The 23063-nt window shown below is 36.3% G+C and overlaps 1 protein-coding gene across 1 annotated transcript in view; it reads right to left on the bottom strand.

The window, feature by feature from the left end:
• CEP126 (centrosomal protein 126) overlaps positions 1 to 23063 on the bottom strand; it is a 66221-nt gene that overhangs the window by 21208 nt on the left and 21950 nt on the right. The window contains 3 exon segments of the mRNA XM_023758844.1: positions 3691 to 5818; positions 8359 to 8548; positions 21919 to 22009. Coding sequence (XP_023614612.1) covers positions 3691 to 5818; positions 8359 to 8548; positions 21919 to 22009 — 2409 coding nt within the window.

Here is a 23063-nt window from a genome sequence, read left to right as displayed (position 1 = left end):
AGATATGATAGTTTTACTACCTGTATCTAATTGTTTTAATGCCAATTTTCCTGAGGACTGAGGCTGAGATCTTTTCATGTTTATTGACCATTTGGCTACCGTCTTTTATGAAAGGCTTATTCAAATATTTTCGTTTTAAAAATAAATTGGCATTAAAAATAAATAAAAAGAAATTGGTGTGATAGTTTTTTTAAGTGTCACCTAATCCAGAGTCCCCAGTTATTTAATCAAACACTAATATGGGTGTTGCTGCGAAGGTATTTTGTAGATGCTATTAAAACCCATAATCAGTTTGTTTCAAGTAAGGGAGATTACTGTAGATAATTTGTGTACCTACTTCAGTCAGGTCAAAGGCCTTAAAAGCTGGACTGAGGCTTCCTTGAGAGAATAAAAAATTCTGCCTGTGGGTAGCAATTTTAGTTCACCCCCGTGAGTTCTGGCCTGTCCCTTCCCACATGGCCTGCTCTAAAAATTTCAGACTTGCCTAGACAGCCCTCATTTTCACATAAACTAATCCCTTGCAATGAACCTTAATATATCTTATTGGTTCTGCTTCTCTAGTTAAACCCCGACTGACATAACTGGGAAAGATAAATATCACATAATCTTTATATATTTGGGATAAGAGCTCTTTGTTAGTATGATACATTATAAATATCTTCTGTCACTCTGTGGTTTGCCTTTTCAATACCTTAGGGGCATTTTTGGATGAAAAAGTTTCTAATTTTAATGTACAATTTATCAATCTTCTCCTTAATAGTTGTATGTCTGGGTAAGAAATCTCTGTACATTCTAAAGTCTACATTATCTTATAGAAACATTCCTTTTTCTTTTCCATATTTATATCTACAGTTTACCTGGAATTGATTTTTACGTATGGTGTGAATTAAGGGTTATTTTACTAATGCCAGATGATCACTGAAATGATTCAGCACTATTTAATGAAAAGACAAGTCTTTTCTCCCTGCTATGCAGTACCACTTTTGCCAAAAATTAAACGTGGATCTCAAATATGTGGGTCTGTTTCTAGACTGTATTCTATTCCATTGGTCTAACTATCCTTGTGCAGATACCATACTGTCATCTGAGAGGAGGATATAAATTGAATTACTGATTTAATTAATTAATTAAATATATATTTTTTATTGATTTCAGAGAGTAAGATAGAGGGGGAGAGAGATAGAAACATCAATGAAGAGAGAGAATCATTGATTGGCTGCCTTCTGCACACCCCACACTGGGGATTGAGCTTGAAACCTGGGAATATGCCCTGACTGGGAATTGAACCATGACCTTCTGGCTCATAGGTCATTGCTCAACCACTGAGTCATGCCGGCTGGGCTGAACTACTGATTTTAGATGCAGAGGAGTTATGGGTATTGACAAGGTGCACGGTATGACAAAGGGAATGGGTACTTGAAGCAGAATGGCACAGAAAATCATTAGAGATGAGAAATAATTGAGAGAGATTAGGGTGTTGGATTGTTCATCCACATGAATGCTGAATCAGGATGCATAGAAAGGAAGACTGTGAACCAGATGCCGAAGTCATCTTTAAGGGAAGAAATGACTTGAGAAGTCAGGAGGTGGGATACTTGAATGGCTTAGGCCTCAAGGAAATAGAGTTTTTACTGGAGAGTTTTGCAAGAGAGTTCTGGAAATGCAATGAAGAGGAAGATGCTGTCCATATTTTCAACCCTGGGTACATTTAGTCTGAGAATAAAAATGATCTGGTAAATAGCAAAGTAGGAAAACAATGAATAGATGCTCATTGAACTATAATTCACTATTAGCAAAGGGTTCATTTATAATGTTTAATATTTAAATAGTTTTGAAAATAAGTTTGAGTGGCTAAATATACAAAATATTTAGTATTGTTAGTATTAGATTTTCTAAGTATAATCACTGTATTAAAAAGTATAGACATATAGAACAGTTTGAATACTTCTCTTTCAATGAAGTGTTTTGAATGAAGTGTTAAAATTCATTACATTTTCTAGTGTCCTTATATAAATATCCATAAGAAATACCCCATTTGATTAAATATTGGAATGAACACATATATTCTTTCACCAGAGAATGAGAACATAATTTTAATATGCTATCCTTTTATGCTTAAGCTACTGGGAAACTATGTTTCTTAGTATTTTTTCCTGATCAGCTTAGACTCTGATAAATGATATTTGCTTAATAATTATATATATATAATTTTAGTAGAAAAAGCACGGAACTTGGAGTCATAGATATTCAATTTAAAATACCAATTGTGCTATTTACTAGCTCTTAACCTTGGGCAATTCTATTTCTTTCTTTGCAAATGGTGTTATAAAAAATACGTATTTCTCAGGATTGTTGTGAGGTTTAAATGAGACAATAACTATAAAGCACCTGGCACTGTAAGTGGCACAGAGTAGGAACTCATAATTTATTTATCATTATTACTTTAGAGTGTCAAATCTGTATGATGCTTTCATCTTTTGGAAGCAGTGTGAAAACTAAAGTTACATTGTAAAATGGCTGAATAAAAAAAGATGGCATCATAGAGAGCAAGTCAGAACAAACATGTGAGAGTAGAGGACTATTTTTTTTATTCCACTCTAGTGAGAGATATAATTTTTTTAAAATCTAAATTTTGTAGATATGTATTGAAGATTTTTAGATTATGGTCTTTGCATTTAGCTTTCCATCTGCCAATATGGCTTGTGTCTGTTCAATTCAAGAAAGTCTGGGTGTCTAAATTAAGTACCAGGCACAGTTAGGACCTGATAAATTACAAAAAAGTTCCTTGCTCTTAAAATCTCATGGTCTAACTGAAGAAGGCTTTAAATAGTCAATTTTAAAGTAACTCCCTTCTTTATATCTTCTTAATATTTATTCATACCTTTTGGGGGAAAAAAGCATTGCTTTTCTGTCTCCTCCCACCTTGCACCCCCCCCCCCGCCGCCCCAGCTCCAAGTCCTAGCTATTTCTCAATGGGGAACTGATTCCCAGTGGTATGAAAATTTATGGTCACCTAGTCCATTCTTCAGAGGAAAGTAGCTTCATGAAGCAGCAACCAGCTACAAAGGGCAATGACATTTTGCAGAGAAATACTTTTCAAAAATGTTTAAAGCAACGCTATTATTTTTTCTCTTCATATGAAAACCAACATATATAACAGATAACAGTAGAGTTGCCACTCTTTTGGAAAGGGGATGGAAGAGTTTGGCACATCTATCATTAGTTTATAATAATTCAATTTCACAAACATTTAAAACAAAAAAGGGAAAGTATTATAACATCATTTATTTACCTACCTGGAATAATTTAAACAATATTTTTACTGAGATTATTTTACAGACATTTTGACTATAATATTGGCGTAATGACAAAATGAAATGGTATAACCATTAGACCCTATTCTCTGTCCTCCCTCTTTTAAATTAACAAAAGTAATGGAAAAAAATAGAGGCTAGCAAAAGTTTCTAACTTTAGTTGAGCAATGGTTGGGTAATTCTCTTAACTTCAGCTATTAGATAGCTAAGGGTGCAATACTAAAGAAGATAAGTTGTCTCTATAAGGTTATTATTTAACATTAATATATATATATATATATATAGTCTACATTACTGTACAATAAGAAAAATTTCACATGCATTTAAATAAGTTATTATATATTTCGTCTATAAAAATATATAAATTTATTCTTACCAGCAGCCTTTTCATTTTGACCCAGACTATTATGCTGTCTTTTCCACGAGGGAACAGATTCTTCTTTAGTTGGTCTGAAAGCCACCAAGTGATGACTTTCTTCATAAACAGGACATCTTTGTGCACAATATAATGTCTCATCCTGCTGGGCAATGATTTGAGTGCCATTTGAATGATTTGGTTTTTTTGCTAAGGTTTGGCACTCAGAACAACAATATGGTAGAGATGGCATCACAGGGATCGAGTCAGAGCAAACATGTGAGAGTGGAAGACTACATACTTTATTCCACTGATTCACCTTGTATTCTGCTGGAAGCACATGTTTCGAATTAAAATAGTTCTTTGTAATAATGTTTTGAGAATTTTCAGGCTTTTCTGATTGACACTGAAACACTTGTATATTTTTATCACTCCTAATATTTGGTGGAGTTTTAGGAGGATGAGGTACAACTAATTTACCCTGAGCTTGTAAAAACGTGTTGGCTTTGCTTTCAGACTGTGCTTGAATAACAGTGCCTTTTCTGTTTGTATATAGAAATCCTGATTGGACTTTAGCAGATTTTGTTCGAATTACCTTTTCTCTACCTCTTTGTATATTAGCTTTCTGAGTTTTAGAAACACTATTATGTGTGGGAGAGTTACTCTCCTCTCTTTCTGAGGCTGGCCAGGCTTGTTTAGCAATATTAAAAGCTGAAGGTATAAAGCAGTTCGGAGACACATGGTTTGTTCTAGACCCTCCTGAAGCAGCAAGATTTTGAGAGATAGAATCATCCTTGGGCTTTTTTCTATTAGCAGAATTTACAGCACAAGCAGGAACACTAATTATGTTGCTGGAAACACCACTCCTAGTTTGAGTGTGGAATGATTGAGACCACTGTTGAGATATTTCTATTCCATTCTTCAGTGAATGATTATATTCAGTTTCATCAACCCATCTCAGTTTTTTAATAGTCTTTGGAATTTCTGCCACTTCCCCTTTTTCTTTTGTTAATTCAATACTATCTCTGATAGCTTCTGCTTTTTTATTTCTTAACTTAAAGCCTTGATTTATAACTAGTGCCTTAAAAGAATCATGTTCGAATTTTGATTCTTTCTTTAAAATACTTTTAAGAAACCTCACACTGCTTCTTTCAGCAATATTGTATTTCATTTTCTTTTGCTGACCAACTAAGTCATAATTAGAAGTTACTTTAGACAATAATGTTGATGTTTCAGTTATTTTCTGTTTTTTATCTTTTGAATCAGAGTTGTGAGGTATGTAGGCAGCTGGAAAATTGTCTGAAAATAAAGGCAACTCTTCCTTATTAGAATTAAAATATTTTATCTTTTTATCATCTTTCAATTCTCCTAACTTATCAGAACACTGCACTGGGTCAATTTCATTATTATGGATAATCTTCTTTGGTAAAGGTTCAGTTGATTGTGTATTAGATGGCAAAATTAAAGATGTTGCCACAGGTACAAATGAAGTAGGAATTGAAGTAGTTCTATTTTCTTGAGTTAATTCAGAATATTTCACTTGGTCTGAAATTGTAGCCATTTCTTGAGTTAGAGAATCTGGAGTGTCCCAGGCTTTGCTGCATTTAAATGTTGGGCTCTCAGTAACTGATGGTCTCTCTCTTTTGAATGCCCCAGAACAGGAGTCAGCTGTACTCACAGTGCTGGTTTCAGAGGTCTTTTTGTTTTTTTTATTGGGTATAAATATGGACGGACTACATACAAAATCTACTAAATTATTATTAGTATTTGTGGTTCCTTCCACAGTTCTACATAGAGCAGATGGATTTTGTTCTTTACTATTAAAATATTCACCTGAAGGTAGAACATTAGGTTTACTTAAAATATCTGAGAAAGGTATGTCAGTTTGAGTATTTGGATCATCTAAGTTTTTTAGCCAATTATTTATATGTTGAGTTTTAGAGAATGTCAGTTTATCTTTATCAAAGCAGCCTAGATTAGCTGACTGTAGATTTGATGATTTGAGGAAAACAGAATTCTGATGAACTGACGTGGGAGGCTCCTTATTAACAAGTGATAAATAGATTTGTTCATGTTCTCCAGCCTCAAGACTATCTATACTTGAGAGGGTTTCAGAATTTGTTATCTGATTAACTTCATCACAAAATTTCTGAAAGAAAAAAGAACAAAGTTTTATAGCTTAGAAATTTTGTAAATGCTAACATTTATGATTCAACACATCATTATTACTGAGCCCAATTCTCCTTGGCATATAAAATACAGTAAAATAATCATAAACAGTGTAGGCATATCCGTAATCTATATGTCTGGAGCAGTCCTCAGAATGAAAAAAGAGGGAACCAAAAAAGACTTTGATAATAGAGTTGTAGCCTTAATTTTTCTGCCTAAAGTAACTGCCCAATTATTCTAGGCACAGTTGTAGTTTGGAAAACAATTTTGCTATTGTTATTCCATTTAGAATATGAAGTTTCTTGAAGGTTTCATAACAGCACGTGAAAAAGTTATTTACAAATGGCATTTTTTCCTAAAACATTCTCTAGACTTGAATGAAGCTCCTAAAAGCTCTATGACCCTATTATAAATTTCCTGTTGGAAGGGCTATATCCTCCTATATAATAAAAGCCTAAAATGCAAATTGTCCCCTTGGGCGGTCGTTCGACTGGGAGTTTGACCACTCACTACGATGTGCGCTGACCACCAGCAGGCCAGGCCGAGAGACCCCACGGGTGCATGATCAGGGCCAGGGAGAGACACAGGAGGTTAGCCAGCTGGGGAGGGGCCATGGGAGAGTTCCAGGGCATGTCTGGTCCATTACGCTCAGTCCTGATCGGCCAGACCCCAGCAGCAAACTAACCTACTGGTCGGAGCTTATGCCCCCTGGTGGTCAGTGCACATCATAGTGACTGGTTGACTGGTCTACTGTCTGCCCCTGGTGGTCAGTGTATGTCATAGCAAGCGGTTGAGTAGCCTTAGCATATTACACTTTGATTTGGTTGAATGGTGGACTGGAGGACCGGACACTTAACATATTAGGCTTTTATTATCCTAATATATAAAAACCCAGGGTCTGTAACATCCAAAATGACCAAAGGCTCAACCAACTGGAAGTCAGTCTTGCAGTCAGTGCTGCGTTGCCATGGCGACCCAGCACTGATTGCCGCCGCTGCAGGCCCGGCGACCCAGCACTGTCTGCTGAGGGGGCTGCAACCTGGGCATGTGCTCTGATCGGGAATCGAACCATGACCTCCTGGTTCATAGGTTGACACTCAACCACTGAGCCACACTGGCTGGCTATACTTCATGGAGTTTGTTGAGTTTTGGATCTGTGGACTTATAGTTTGATCAAATTTGAAACGTTTTAGTCATTGTTTCTTTAAATATTCCCTCCCTTCTTTTTAGGATTTTAATTAACTGTATGCTTGATATTGTCTCACAGGTCAGTAATGTTCTTTTCATTTATTTCTAGTCTTTTTCTCCCAGTGATTCAATTGAATAATTTTTATTGCCATGTCTTCAAGTCCATTAATCTTTTTGCCCACCCAGTAAAATTTTCATTTCAAATATGCTTCTCAGATCTAGGTTTATTTAGTTCCTTTAAAATATCCTTTTTCATTATGTTCATTTTTACTTTAATTCCTTGAAAATATTTATAAAAATGTTTTTAAATTCCTGCCTGTCGATTCCATCATTTCTGTCATTTGCATCTGATTATATTGACTAAGTTTTTCCTAGTTATCTGTTATATTTTCTTGCTTCTTCACATGTCTAGTAAGTTGTGGTTAAATGTTGGACACTGTGAACATTATGCTGTATATCAAGATTTCAGTCTTCTTTAAGAGAGTGTTAAGGTTTTTTTGACAGGCAATTGAGTAACTTGTGGATTTTTTTGAGGCTTATCCAGAGTGTATGTCTAGGTAAAAAGTCTATGTAATCATAGGACTTACCCCATTTGTTTCCTTTTTTTTTCAAGATTATATCCTGTACTGCCTAATGTGTAATGTCTGAAAACATTTGTTTCATACATTTTATTCATAATTATAGTAGTTTATAGCAGGAAGATACTTCATCATAGTCAGAAGTCTCCTGCTTTGCTTTTTTAACCTTGCCACTATTGCTTAGTTATTGAATTAATCAGGCCAAGTTTATGAATTTAATCTTGGTATCAGCCTACTAAGGATTGAAAAATAAAGCACATGAATATTTCAGGAAAATCAGCTGAAATCCCACTCACTGGTGGGAAAATAACAAAGTAAGTGCCCTAAAAAATAGAATATAAGCACCATTTTTTCTAATTGCACCCTATTTTCATTAAGAACCTACTGTCTACATGCAGTATAATTTTCAGGTTGCATTTTATAATCCAGTCTCTAATAGTAACACATATTACATTCTACTTTCAAATAGCTTTCTTGTTAGTCAGTAAATATCATTCATATAGCATATTTTTCTAAATATAAGATGGAAAAAGAAGAATAGAGGAAGCAGAGGGGAAAATGAATAAAATGTAAGGAAAAAACCCAAGAAATTATTTTTCTAGTATCTGTGATGAATTTGTGTTAATTCATCCACATTCTTTTTCATGGCCTATCACTGGCAAATGGCATACATTTCTTTAATGGAGAAAACTGCAATGAACATAGAATTGTTACTAGATCATAAAATATTAATAGCATATCTATAGTTTCATACTTGCAAACTCCTTAGATGTTGATCTTCTAGGAATTTCTGAGTTTCCATTAGTTTAAGCTGGAATCCATCTTTGTCAATAGCCAAGTGTGTCCTGCTGTTTTCCTTCATTTCTTTATCACAATTGATTTTGGATAAGAGATATTTCTGGTCATTTTTTGATAGTGATGAAGGCAAGGCATTACCTATAGCTCTGTGAACCATACATAAAAATGCTTAGTTCATTTAAATAAGTTAACTTCTTTTTACATACATATAAATGACACATTCATGTAATGTGTGTATGTGTGTGTGTGTGTGTCCAGATAATTACATATAAGGATATTGGAGAAATATATATATTAGCATGGGAATTTAAGGCAGTCAACAATAGCATAAAAATGGTTGTAGCATTATAGTTCTAATAAAGCACTCCACCTTCATGTAGGAATGTCCAATTATTTATGGCTTTGATTATTAAATCCTATTCCTCTATTGTTTAGGACAGATACAGAAGGAATTCCTTCAGATGTGTAGAGTCAGTCCTCAGTTCTTTAAGAGCATTCCTATCTGGATAATAATTTGCATTACATTAGTTCTAAGTTGGTGTCATGGCTAGTAGATAGTCCTATAACTCTAAGAGAGTTGGTTGAAGATTCAGGTAGGTAAACAATTGCTTGTCAGGGCAGGCAGGAATTTCCATTCTAACTTACTAGGCTTGGGTGCTTGCATCTTATTCCATGGAGAAGTATGAACACACTTGTTTCCAGTTGAATCACATATATAAGCATGGCTTTTATGTCACAGAAAGGTATCTTTAATGTAGACTCTACTTTTAGTGTGCCAAAATGCTACCCCAAATCATCAGGGGATGACATCATCTTCTATTAGAATTTTGCATCTTCTAGAAACTTACAGCATGCTACAGTTTAGCGTAAGTACAAAGTGCAAAACAAAGAACAAAGGAAGATTTTGGGTGGAGGTGGGATCAGGATGAGGTATATAAAAAAAGCTGACTGCTGCTGCACTAGAGCCATTAGTGTGAATCCCAAGGGCATTTACTCCTAATTCATTTGAATTCAATTATTCGAGTCAATGAAGATAAAAATGTTTTAGAAGGTGAGGTATGTATATACCTATCTCCAATACCCATATACATTTTTATTTGGACAAACTGACACAGTCTGGCTCAATGAATACTAGATTCCTGACTATCTTTTTGTGACCACAGGGAAATCAGGAAGAGCAAGGAGTTATTTAACACAAATTTCTGAACATTGAAAGTATGTTTCTCTCTCTTCCTTTTAGGCCTTTCTCCTCTAACATATTCCTTCCCCTTCAATCACCCTTCCCAAACAAAATATTGCTAAATCTACAAAGTATCCAATTTATTTACCTTTAAAGTTGTCGTCTCTCAACTCTTTCTTCTCTATTTTCTTCTCTACTCCACTTGCTTTTCTTCTCTTCTCTACATTCTTCCCCCAGTGAGGAGGATTGAAGGGATGGATAGGAATAAAAGGAGATGGGGAGGTAGAAAGAGAGGGAGAGTCAAGCATGGGGGGAAAGGAAGAAGAAATCATAAAGGAAGGAGAAACAGGAGGAATTGGAGAGGGAAAATCTAAATAAGTTGGAAGCAAACATGGAGAGGGAGTTAAATGCAAAGATGAGGAAGAAAGAGGAATAGGTGAGGGAGGGGAGGATGGAGAGATAGAAGAGGAAGGTAAAGGAGAAGCAAGAAAGGATGAAGAGGAAGAAAACTGTACAGAGGGTGAAGAAGATGTGGAATTAGAAGGAGATGAAGACAAAGAAGAGGATGGAGAGTGATAGGGAGGCGGGTGGGAGAGAAGAGAGGCAGGCGGATGGTCTGCAATGGCCTGGGGCAGATTTGACAATGCGGTTTGTGGAACAGATTGCTGGACTGACTGAAAAGAATCTAAGCTAGCAGGATGTTCTGGCAATGGAGCAACATAAGAAAGGGTGGGGACAAATTGATGGGGGGGACGACTGGATAAACCGGAAGGCTTCAAAGCTGGGAGAGCTTCCGAAGGGATTGGGGAAACAACCAGTTGAGCTGGAAGGGAACGGCGAACAAGGGCAGGCATTAGAGTGGCTGGGGTACAATGTTGTGCTGGAAGGAAATGTTTACGCCTGAAAGTTTTGTAAAATAACTTGCTCTGTGAGTCAGAGTCAGGAATGGTTGGAGAACTTCGGGGTGGCTGTGGTAAATGGTCAGGTGGGCCACAAGGAATTGGGGCTGGTAGAAAAGGGAAACTGCTAGAAAAGCTGGGAGTTACTGGGGCTGGAGGGCGAGGAAGATATTTAGTTGGGTAGGACAATAATGGGCCTGGTAAAAAGGTCTTCGGAAGAGTAGAGGGAACAGATGGACGGATAGGCAGGGTATAGGGCTGGCGAGTGGGAGAGACAGTAGGATAGCTTGGAAGAATTTGGGAATGGTGGGATAGCAATGGGGCCCGTGAAGGAGACAGCTCATCAGGTAAGTAGGGATCAGATGCGGAGACAGCTGGACAAGCAGGAATGGATCTGCACAGGTGGGAAAGCATTTGGACAGGCAGGTAGAGAGACAGCCTTATTAAATGGTTTTTTAGTTTAGTTTTAGTTTTAGTTTATGGGTTGCCTACAGGCTTTTGATTAATAATATTTTTTTGTCCTTAGGATCCATGTATAATCTTCTTTGTTCAATCATGTGCTCTCACATGGGCTGAGAAATGTACATAGCTTATTCAGATTCCCTTTTTCTCATTCCTTGCTCTTAGAATATTTTCGCCTCTCAGAAGTCTGATAGTCATATGGATAATGAATATAGGCTAGATGATCTGGTTTAAAGCATTAGTACAAAGGGCAAATAGAGGTCAAATAGACCGCTGCTCAGTTCTGGCCAGATTTCTCAGGCTAGCATGTGGTTTAGAATTTATGGTCTAACCACAAATACATGGATATTGGAGATAGGTATCTAACAACATCTTTTAAAGTATAAAAATTCAATGTGAGAGTAAAATAGAGCTTCTTTTACCGCACTTATACCAGAGAGTCAAGTATATTATCTTTGTGATAAGTATTTCGAATGTGCTGGAAGGTTGATTACTTATATGTTAAATGTTAGTCCCACATTTAACATTTTTGTGTCTCATTATTTCCTGAGGCAGCTTCAATTGTCATATGAACACATTCTCTTTTTCTTGAGGCTTAAGCTTTGAATACCTTTCATTTTTTCATATAAAAATTTTCTCCTTTAGAAGACCACATTACCAACATCTTAAATTTTTTTAAAATCTATTATTAATATTTTCCATATTAGAACAATTGTTTATGGGTACTGATATATCTCTCTTTCTTTGGAAACTCCCTATTTCTTGGCATTACAGTGATTTGCTGCATAATGACATTCTGGTCAATGACAGACAATATATATGCCTTTAGTCCTGTAAGATTATTAGGGAAATAAAAAATTTCTAATGTCTAGTGATGTCGTAGCCATCATATCATCTTAGCCCAACACATTCCTTATATGTTTCTGGTGATGCTGGTATAAACAAACCTACAGCACAAAAAATTATGTACAGTGCATCATCCTTGATAATGATAATAAGCAACTATGTTACTTATGTATTTACTGTACTTTCTATTGTTATTTTAGAGTGTACTCTATTTGTTTATAAAAACCGTTTGCTGTAAAACAGTGTGCTGTGTTACACTGGCAGCAGGCTCATACATCTCACATTCACTGTCTCTTGATTGCATAATTTTCTCTTGTGTTTGATTTAATCTGCTGTTGTTTTGTACAGTAACATGCTTCACAGCCTAGATGTGTAGTAGGCTACACCATCTAGGTTTGTGTATGGACACTCTATGACTTTGTACAATGACAAAATTGTTTAATTACACATTTTTCAGAATGTATCCCGGTCATTAACTGGTGCATAACTGTGCTTTATCCATTAATGCATTTTAGATTTATATTCCACAAAAAGCCTTTTTAATGTAATAATAACTCTTCAATACTTGCAGCTTACTTATATTTTGATAAATAGTACATATAAATATTTCAATTAACCTTACATCTGGTCATTAATATTTTAATATCTTATATTTTATAGCATTTTATAGTTTACAAAGCATTTTCACACACATTATTTAATATTGTTAGTTATCTGTGAAGAAAAGGTCAACTTTTTAATAAGTAAACCAGTGTTCTCTCTACAAATTTTGTACATCTGTTGTTTTACAAAAATATAACATTTATATGTGTGTATGTGTATATATAGATATAGATATCATAAAGTCATAGTCATACAGTATATTTCAATATAGTGAGCCTGGCTTCTGGCTGAGTGGCGCTCCCCCTGTGGGAGCACACTGACCACCAGGGGACAGCTCCTGCATTGAGCGTCTGCCCCCTGGTGGTCAGTACACATCATAGCGACTGGTCATTCTGGTTGTTCCGTCATAAGCGTTGCTTAGGCTTTTATTATATAGACTAGAGGCCCGATGCACAAAATTTGTGCACATTAAAAGCGAATTAATTGCCCTAACCAGTTTGGCCTAGTGGATAGAGCATTGACCTGTGGACTCAAGGGTCCTAGGTTCGATTCCGGTCAAGGGCATGTACCTTGGTTGCGGGCACATCCCCAGTGGGGAGTGTGTAGGAGGCAGCTGATCAATGTTTCTCTCTCATCGATGTTTCTAACTCTCTATCCCGCTCCCGTCCTCTCTGTAAAAAATCAATAAAATATATATATTTTTTTAAAAAAGGGAATTAGCGGAGATATTTTAATATTGCTATTTGCCCTTTTTCTATAATAGAAGTGTGAGAGATGAAAGGAAATTAGTAAAATGTATATGATAATAATATATAAATTTATTAATAAATAAACAGTAACAAAAGGATATAACAACAGAGGCATGATATAAAAATGACAAAAACATGATATGAAAACAAAAAAAACATGACATGAAAACAACAAAAACATGATATAAAAACAACAGTGATGCAAACAATGACTGATAAAGTGATTAAACTTATTCTAATATCTCCCTGTACACCACATTAAGAGTGAAAACACTTTCAGAGTGCTTGACTAATTTCACTTGTGATGAAGTACTTAGAACTTTAACTGTAACATCACATGCTCTTCAAACTCGAGAGAAAGCAACATATAACTGACCATGTGCAAAAACGGGTTCAGGTAGGAATACGCCTACTTTGTCTAGAGTTTGTCTTTGTGATTTATCAATAGTAATCACAAATGCTGGCATCACGGGAAACCATTGTCGAATCAATTTAAATGGGAGGCCAGTGTCAGATGGGGACAAATTAATTCTTGGAATCAGAACAGCCTCTCCCTCTGCAGATCCTGTTAATACTTCAGCTTCGATAATGTTAGGTCATAATCTTTTGGTAATAAATCTGGTACCATTACAAAGACCCCATTTACTATTGAGATTTCTCAATAGCATGATGATTGCACCCACTTTCAATTTTAATTTATGACACGGCATTCCCGAAGGAGTAATACTATTAAGAAATTCAATGGGAAAATTTTCCTTTTCAGCATCATCTGTGGAATCAATGGAATCATCACTCAAATATGTGTGAAAATCTCCATCGAGTATATCCAAATTTTCTTCATTTAATTTTTGAACATGCTCATTTTTTGGACAAAGAATTGCACGTTTAGATATATGTTTAATATTATCTATAGCAGTGGTTCTCAACCTTGGCTGCACATTAGAATCACCTGGGAATCTTTTTAAAATCCTGATTACTGGGCCTCATCCTCCGGAAATTGTTTCTTTGTTATGGGGTGGGGCCACAACATTAGTAACAAAGAAACAGAATTAAAACTTTATTGTGGGGAGCCGCTACAGTATTTTGGACAGGTTCAAGCCTTGGACTGATGAGAGGGCACAGTCCTCTCATTGCCACATGCAAGTCCCAGCTTGGAGGGCAGGGCTCTCCCAGCACAATTATAGCCAACAGCTGTAGTTGTAAGCTTGAACCTATGTTCCAAACACGTGGCCACATGTGCCTGAGTGATGTAGGCTTGATAGAGTTCAGGTGCATGTAGTTGAGTAGGATTGAAACCCAGGAGAATGTTGTAAACATCTTGGTCACGCTCTTACTTTGCCTTGTAGCATCTGCTATAAACTAAAGGCATGCCTGTGGGCATGGTCACTGTCTCTCAGAGAAGCAGCGTCTCACCGAGACCTGGCTTTCATTCTCTTGTCTGTCTTTTCTAAGCCTTTCAGCCACCCCCACTCAGGTTCACCCTTGGCCGTGCTGGCATGGCACACTTTATAAAGATATGCCTCCACGCTCCCAGGGTGGTTCCTGCCTCAAACCTCACCCTTACAGGAAACAGCTCTGGGAAACAGCTCAGGGGAGGGCGCAGCTGTTGCCAAGACAACCCCTGCAGGACTGATTTCCTTCCGCTTGGTCGCGGTTCTGGTCGTGATGAACACCACCCAGGGTTTTTATATAAGTAGACTAGAGGCCCGATGCACAAAATTCATGCAAGGGGCTCGGTCCTCGCAGCTGCAGCTGCCTTGGGCCCTTGCAGCCCTGGCTTCGTCCATAAGGTCGTCTGGATGATCGTTTTGCTGTTCGGTCTAATTAGCATATTAGCTCTTTATTATATGGGATTACAAGAATAATATGAAAATTATGTATTCTAATTAAGAATGAAGACAATTTCTCATAAAACAATGATGTTATTCAATAGTCCTAGCAAAGATTTAGTGTAATGATAACTATGCTTGTTTGTTACAGGGAGATCAAAGTTGTTCTGATATTTTACCTCTTCGAAGACTTTAAGAAACTATACACTGTTAAACAAAAAATTCTATCCTTTCATTCATAGTACAAAGAGCTTTTTTATTAAAAATATCCGATATCACAAGGGATAACAATTGGATACATAGAAAAAGAAACCCCAGAGTAAAAAACTGTGTACAAAAATGCTCATTACTTCTACACTAAATAGTTTGGAAATATTTATCACTTTAAATTCCCTCTGGATCCTAAACCCCCCTCTAATTGTCTGTCATCTTCCCTTTTCACAAAGCTTTTCGATAGTACTCTACAAGCATTGTATTCACTGCTTCAACTTTTATTTTTTCCTTAACATACTGCTTGCTATCTAGCTTCTACCTCCACCACTTCAACATATTGATTTTGCTAATAGTTAACTGATCTAATAATTGCAAAAACAGACACTTGACTGCTATCTTCCCTGACTTTAATTCCTTTGGTTTCCATATTTCATGCTTTCTTGATTATTTCCAACTTCTCTGGTTGTTTTTTCTCAGGGTCTTTCTTGACTACTCTTTTTTTGTTTGTGTTTTACATGCTAGAATTTTTGAAAGATATGCGACCCTCTTCTTTGCTTATCTGTTCATATATATTCTCTGTGTAATCTTTTTTATATTGCCTGTGTTATCTTATCTATATCTGCATGTGAGTGAAGAGTTAATACAATCTGTTCTTCTCTATGGACCAATGTGACTTGGTGTTAACTTTCTAAATCTGTCCCCCTGGATAATTAGTAGGATTTGAACTGTATTACAAGGCACATAGATTATGTTAAAAATGACCCTTCATTGGTAAATTGCATATGAATTGAGAGAACTGTCAATAAACCATAAGTATTTGGTCGGAAGCTATAGCTTTGGGTTTCCCTGAGTGTGGTAATTCTTATAACTGGCTGGACATGTCTCTTGCATGGACCTGGAAGCTATTCATGTGGAGCCATCACAAGAAATACTGGTCATGTTTAGAACATGGGATTTCTAACCCAGAGTGCCCACCCATTGTGATCTCTTTTCCTTATAGCTGAACTGTCCCTCATGAGGAGAAGGGCATAGTAAAGACTAGCTCTTGGACTGCTTTGTGGCCTGCCATGAAGATTCCTCCTATTGAAGAATGTTGATTGTTGACATTAGGTGTCTTCTGTCCTCTATTTGAAGCCAAACATGGCTTTTTGTAGTCATGGTAGTTTGACTGTTTAGCTGAACCCAAAATTACCACTAGTGAGTATTGACCCCCAGCTTTAGTTTCGTCTATTCATTGGCAACTATCATATCTATATTTATGGCCCAGACTTCTTACCATGAGTAACTGACCCTGAAATATTTCATAAGTGTCTCAAACTCAACAACTTACTCTCATCCCAGTTATTTCCTCCATTAAACAGCTTCTTCCCTAATAGTTCTCATTTTGATAAATGGTTTCACTATTCATTAATTAACCATACCCAATCTCCAGAGTCATCCTTGACTCTTCTCAATCAACTTCCAGTACCAAATCATGTTGATTCAACTTCCTAAAAGCTCTCAAGAAGTCATCATTTTCATGAACTAAAGTACCACTCTATCTGATTTTTCCCACCTTTAATCTTACCCTACTCTTTTCCATTCTGGCAATATTTCTAAAATAATAAATGCTGTATGCTTGCTTCAAATCTTTCAGTAATTGGTTAAGGACAAACTTCTTAATAAGGCTCATCATGATTTAACTCATGATTTCCTTTCCAACCAACCTATCTTTCCACCCTACATGTTAGCCAAGTTGAACTACTTTCAGCTATCTTAACACAACATGTCCTTTCATGTCTTCACGCCTTTTTGCACACTACACTACCTTTGTCTAGAGTTCTCAATCTTTGTCTCTGGTGAATATTCTCCTCATCCAATAAGTTTCAGGTCAAGTTTATATCCTCTGAGAAGTGTTCACTTATATCAGTGATCTTTTTCCATTCAAAGTATTTATTGAATACCTCCACAATGTATAGATAGCACTGAGCTAAGTACTGTAGGATGTGTAAGCATGTGTAATATTTAGCCATTGTTTTCTAAAATATTAAAATCTGGTTGGGAAGACATAGGTACATATAAAAACTAAGCAACAACATATACAATCTTGACTTTCAAATCTATTTCTATAGCCTTGACCACTCATGTCATCTCAGTTGAAATTATTTTTATACATTTCTACTTGGACATTTATCTCAATTCAGAAGGCTCAAGAAAAATTTAGCAATACCTTGCCAAACCTGTACCCTTTCAATATGCTCCTTTAATTTTAAAGTCACCAAATTCCTTCAATTGTCGACTCAAAATTTCAGCTTCTTTTAATAGTTTTGCTTTTTTCATTTTCTTTATTCTATCATCTACACTAATAAAAGAGAAACATGGTAATTAGTGTATGACCGCTACCCTTTTCATTGGCTAATCAGTGAGTATATGCAAATTAACATTAGTCTGTCTGTCTGTCTGTCTGTTTGTTTGTTTATTTATTTATTTATTTATTTATTTATTTATTTAGGTTAATCCTCACCTAAGGATAGGTTCCCCATTGATTTTTAGAGAGAGTGGAAAGGAGCAGGAGAAACACAGAGAGAGAAACATCGATGTGAGAAAGACACAACGATTTGTTGCCTCCTGCACACCCTAGACCAGGGCCAGGGATTGAGCATGCAACCCACATACATGCCTTGACTAGAATTAAACCTGGGACCTTTCCGTCCACAGGCCAACGCTTTATCCACTGAACAAAACCTGTTAGGGAAGTTTTGATTTCTTATCCCATTTTAAAATTTCTGCCTTTAAATTAGGGATTTTTAATCATATATATTTAATGTAATTATTGCTATGATTTGGTTAAAATCAATGATCTTACTCTGTTTCTATTTGTCTCCTATCTTCCTTATTATATCTATTTCCTTATTTTTGGATTGAAACATTTTTGTAATTAAATTTTATCTCATTTTTTTGGCTATTACGCTATTATTTTGCTGATGTCACTTTAGTAACTGATCCACTCCGCCCCCAGAGCTTTATTGAGAAAAAAAATTGACACATAACAATGTGTAAGTTAAAAGTGTACAATGTGATGATTTGATACACGTGTGTGTGTGTGTGTGTGTGTGTGTGTGTGTATGCACTAACCATTAATGCATCCTTCAGCTCATATATTTACCTTTTTATTTTGTTGTGGTGAGAATACTCAAGATCTACTCTCTTAGCAACTTTGAAGTATATAATACAATACTGTTAAGTGTAGTCACCATGCTGTATATTAGATCCCAGAACTTATTCCTTTTATAACTAGTTAGATATATTTTTTGAGGAACTTTCATACTCTTTTCCATAGTGACTGTACCAATTTATATTCCCACCAACAAAATGGTTCCCCTTTCTCCACATCCTCTCCAACATTTGTTACCTTTTTGATAACAGCTATTCTTAGTCATTGATACTTGATTTCAAAAGCTTCCTGGGACTTCTAATCTTGTTTAATTGAAGTCAGAATTCCTATTTCTCCCTGATGGTTGGCACATGTCTCAATTCAAGTTTTTAAGAGAACAAAGCACTAAACATCTGTGATCTCTGAAGCCTGTACCTCATTGCATTGAAGTAATATTCTGCTATTGTGTGGGGGTGGATGGGAAAAAGAGTTCTGATCCTCAGTTATTCTTAGGTCTCCTCAGCGGTGGGGGGAGAGAGAAATATTGATGTGAGAGACTCATCAATTGGTTGCCTCCTGCAAGTGCCCTGACTGGAGCTGGGGAATGAACCTGTAACCCAGGGACATGCCCTCGACTGGGTATCGAACCCGAGACCCTTTGGTGTGCAGGCCGATGCCCTACCACTGAGCCATACCGGCCAGGGCAGAAGAGATCAACCAAAGAACTTGAGTGCGTAACCCATGGACACAGACAATAGGGTGAGGGGAGAGGATGGGCTAGACAGAGTCAATGGGGGGACATATAATACTTTCAACAATAAAGATTAAAAAAAATCATAACTGGATCTTTCTGATTTTCCTGCCACTATTGTCTCCATACTCCAATTCTTATACTTCTGCTTGAGAAACCTTTTAAAACTTATTTATGTCACTTCTCTGCATTGTGAAAAGGCAACTTCATTCTTTCTTCTTTCTCATCCTTTTCTCCTAACTATTCAAAATATTTTTATTCTTTATAAAGATAGTACTATTCTAGTTTAGGCAGTAATAATCAATCCCTTGGATTGTTCCATTAATTTTTTTCTGGTCTCCTTGCCCCCAATTCCTCTCCATCCTTTTCATTCTCCAACATCCACACCAATAAGCTTTCTAAAATAATAAAGAGGAATTTAGCACTCCCTGCTTCCTAGCCAAACACAAGTATTTAAAATCTGATCCCAATTTGCATTCTAGATCATCTCCTGTCCTACCAGCAACATATCCTGCAGTCCTGCCATTCTGAACAGTTTTACTTCCTTAGGGTTGGTGCCCTTTATAACACTGTAGGCCTAAACATGCCTAAACTCAACCTATGCTTCTTTATTAGACAATTCATACGCATCCTTTAAGTCCTCTTCCCAACTGTAAATTTTGTACTTCTTTATTACTATGCTAATATTTCTGTAACAGCCCCCGTTACATGGTATTACACATGTAATATCATGTAATTATCATTGCATGGTATTATAACTTAACTGCAAAACTTTCTTGGAGAGAGGACCATATCTCATACACATTTCCATTCTGTCGGGCTATTGTCCTATCACTCTTTTCATTTCACAGCCAAGTTACACTCGTTATCGTTACTTTCTTGTTCTATTTTTTTACAACTCATTGCAATCTCTTTTCTGTCCCCATCCCTCCAATAAAATTGCTCTGACGAAGGCTGCCAGTGTGACTATTCTGTTGTGGAATATAGTGACACATCTGTGCTGGATATTCTCTCTTTGCTCCCTCAGATTCACCTCCCCACTTGTCTCTGCTTGGCAGAGACCAAGTGATCCCTGGCTTTTGTTTTATGGCTGAGTTTGGCCAATGGAAGACACTAGCAAGAAATGGGAGGGTGACAGAAAATACAGGTTTTTGATAATTATTCAGGTGGCTTCCTCTCTGCTGCGCTTGGTTTAACAGTGGCAACGTTCCTCTACTAGGACTGCAGGTGCTGTCTGGCAGTCCTCTTCTATAGTTCAGGTCTGTGGTGGTCATGCTGACTTTGTTGTCACTTCCATGGGTGCTTCACCATCTTTAGTTGGTTTCCTAGTCCCTTTATTAACCTCTTTTCAGTTATTCCTTTTAAATGTGCCACCTGTTTCCTGCCAGGATCTTGGAGGATGTAACTTTTTGTCACTGGTTCCCTAGAAACAATTTGATCTTCATAAACTATTTCTTTAATTCCATGATACCACCCACTCCTAGTCCTATCTTATGCATTCTATTCCTCTTTGTAGGCTTCTCTCTTTTTTTCACTTCTTAAATGTTGCTGTTTTTTAGTGTTTTATCCTAGTCTTGTTATCACAGCACATAATTCTCCATGGTTGATCTCATTCATTGTGTTAGCTTCACATATCTTAAGCTTACTAGTAGGTCTTTCTCTTGAGCTTTAGATCCAATAGATATGATGAAATAGCCTTTTCTTTTTTTTTTGGCCATCTTCGATCCATTATCCACACTTGTTCACAATATATTGGAATATGTTAAAAAAGAAAAGTTGACCTTATCACCCATTAGTTTAAAATACTTCATTAGCATCTCTTAAACTTTCAGGATGAAGTTTATATTCTAAGCATGCAGATTTATTTACCTCACCAATCTCATATCTAGCCAAGCTATTATTATTTTGCATTCTATCATTCAGCCATGCTCTTATTCCCAGACCACATCTTTCCTTCTATTACTCTTGGCCTTTGCACATGCTCATCCCTCTGTCTGGAATGACATCCACCCTCTTGTTTAATGATTAACTCTTATTTTCTTCAAAGCTTTGCTGAAGAGTCTCCTCCTATTCCATGAGGTCTTGCCTGAACTACAATGAAGACTGAGAGGATAATTTAATTGTTCCTAGTTCTGATCAAGGAAACTATTGGCCACAGGTATTCTAAAAATGGAAGTACTTTAGTAAATGACATCAGATACAGGTAAAATATTAACATAATTTATGCCTGAAATGTAGCTGTCTCTAGTAAATAAATATTAAATATTATTATCATTACTTGTTTGGTACTATTCTATACTTTTGAAGCATTCACTTCTAGTAGCTCCAACAAACATTTCTAATAAATAAATGGGAAATATAGGATGTCAGAGAGTACTATGTTGGTTGGCCATCTTATTGCTTCTAGATGACACATTTAAGCTAACCTGGAGAGGAAGCAGGAGACACTGTAGCTTTTTCAAGACACCAAGGAAAGATTTTCAGTGAGGAAAAACCTATTTCTAACCACAGAGTTACTCCTTTTACTTAAAATTATATCACTATAATTCAACACAATTTTCTCATCTTGGCAAAGATGAATAACCAATTTCAATATTTAAAAATGGTTTTGATGATAGTTTCCAAAGACAATTATTCAACCTAAGCAGCATTGTAATTCCAAGACAACAAACTAAAATTCTGCCTTATTCTTGAAGCAAAATATTTATATTCCACTTAACCTTAATTTAATCTGTGAAAATAAAATAGTAATTAAGGAGTGAGGAGTAACTGATGAAAAGTCCTATAAACTCAGCAACTAGAGACTTATTTATTATACATTAATAATTACACATGATAATAAATTACTTACCTCAAGTTTATTGTTGGTCTGTGGGAAGAGGGAAAGTTTACTTTTAAGTTGGATTCTTGAATTTGTTTGAGGGCCTCTTCTAATGGAGGCACTGGTTTTTGAAAAAGTAAGGGGATAATAAAAATCAAATAGTTCAGAATTACTGCATCTTCAACAATCTCTTTATAGAAATAGACACATCAATGATGAGAATCATTGACCAGCTGCCTTCTAAAAGTCCCCTATTGGGCTTTGAGTCCACAACCTGAGCCAGCAATCTGGGGATGAGCCCTGACTGGGAACTGAACCGTGACTTCCTGATTCATAGGCTGGTGCTCAACCACTGAGCCACACTGGCCTGGCAAAACACAGCTGTCTTTTAAGTATATTGTTTCTCCTGAAACTCTCTTAAGACATGATTTTTCTCTGATTACATACTACCTATAATTCAAATCTTGGCACCTCCACACTGTCTTTCCTGCTTTCTCCTTTGAAAAACCCATGTCATCAAACTTCCCTTATTACAATGTTTGTTATTTACCCTAAAATGCTTAAGCAAAACCAGTATATTATTATGTATGGATTAGTTCAAACTTGAACTCCAGAGATAGTCCATTTCCCTAATCAAGGAGTAATAGCATAATATACTAGTGACCAAAACACAATTATGAAATGGTTTGCTGGATATTCTAATCATAAAGGACCAGTCCTCTTGAGGCAGATACTATCAAGCTGTAGCTTTTTCTAATTAGCATAATCAATGTCCAAAATGGATTTTTATTAGTGAAAAATAATAGCCTTTTGAGTAGCCTGATGAATATTTAATATGGGCTTTCTTTGTTGAAATTAAAGGCATTCAAAACAAGTGGATTTGCCTAAACATTTTAATCAGTCCCAACCCTTGCATGAACAAAGAATAAGAATCTAGGGAGGTCTATGCTCTTTACGTTACGAATGGCATTTCAGGTTTGATCTCTAACCAGTCTGGTGTCCAGCCGTTAATATAGGAACATTTCTGATGTCCAATACCAGAAGGCATAGAATTCTGTCTCTGGAATGTGGCTGTGTAAGGACCTTTCATTTAAGGTGCAGAGAACCTAAAAAGACAGAGAACTGGGACTTTCTTGAATTTACTGAAAAAGTTGTATAAATTGTTTTATATCTGC

The sequence above is a fragment of the Myotis lucifugus genome, unplaced genomic scaffold (genome assembly GCF_000147115.1).
Source record: "Myotis lucifugus unplaced genomic scaffold, Myoluc2.0 scaffold_139, whole genome shotgun sequence".
NCBI lineage: Eukaryota > Metazoa > Chordata > Mammalia > Chiroptera > Vespertilionidae > Myotis > Myotis lucifugus.
This window is presented reverse-complemented; position numbering and strand designations above follow the sequence as displayed.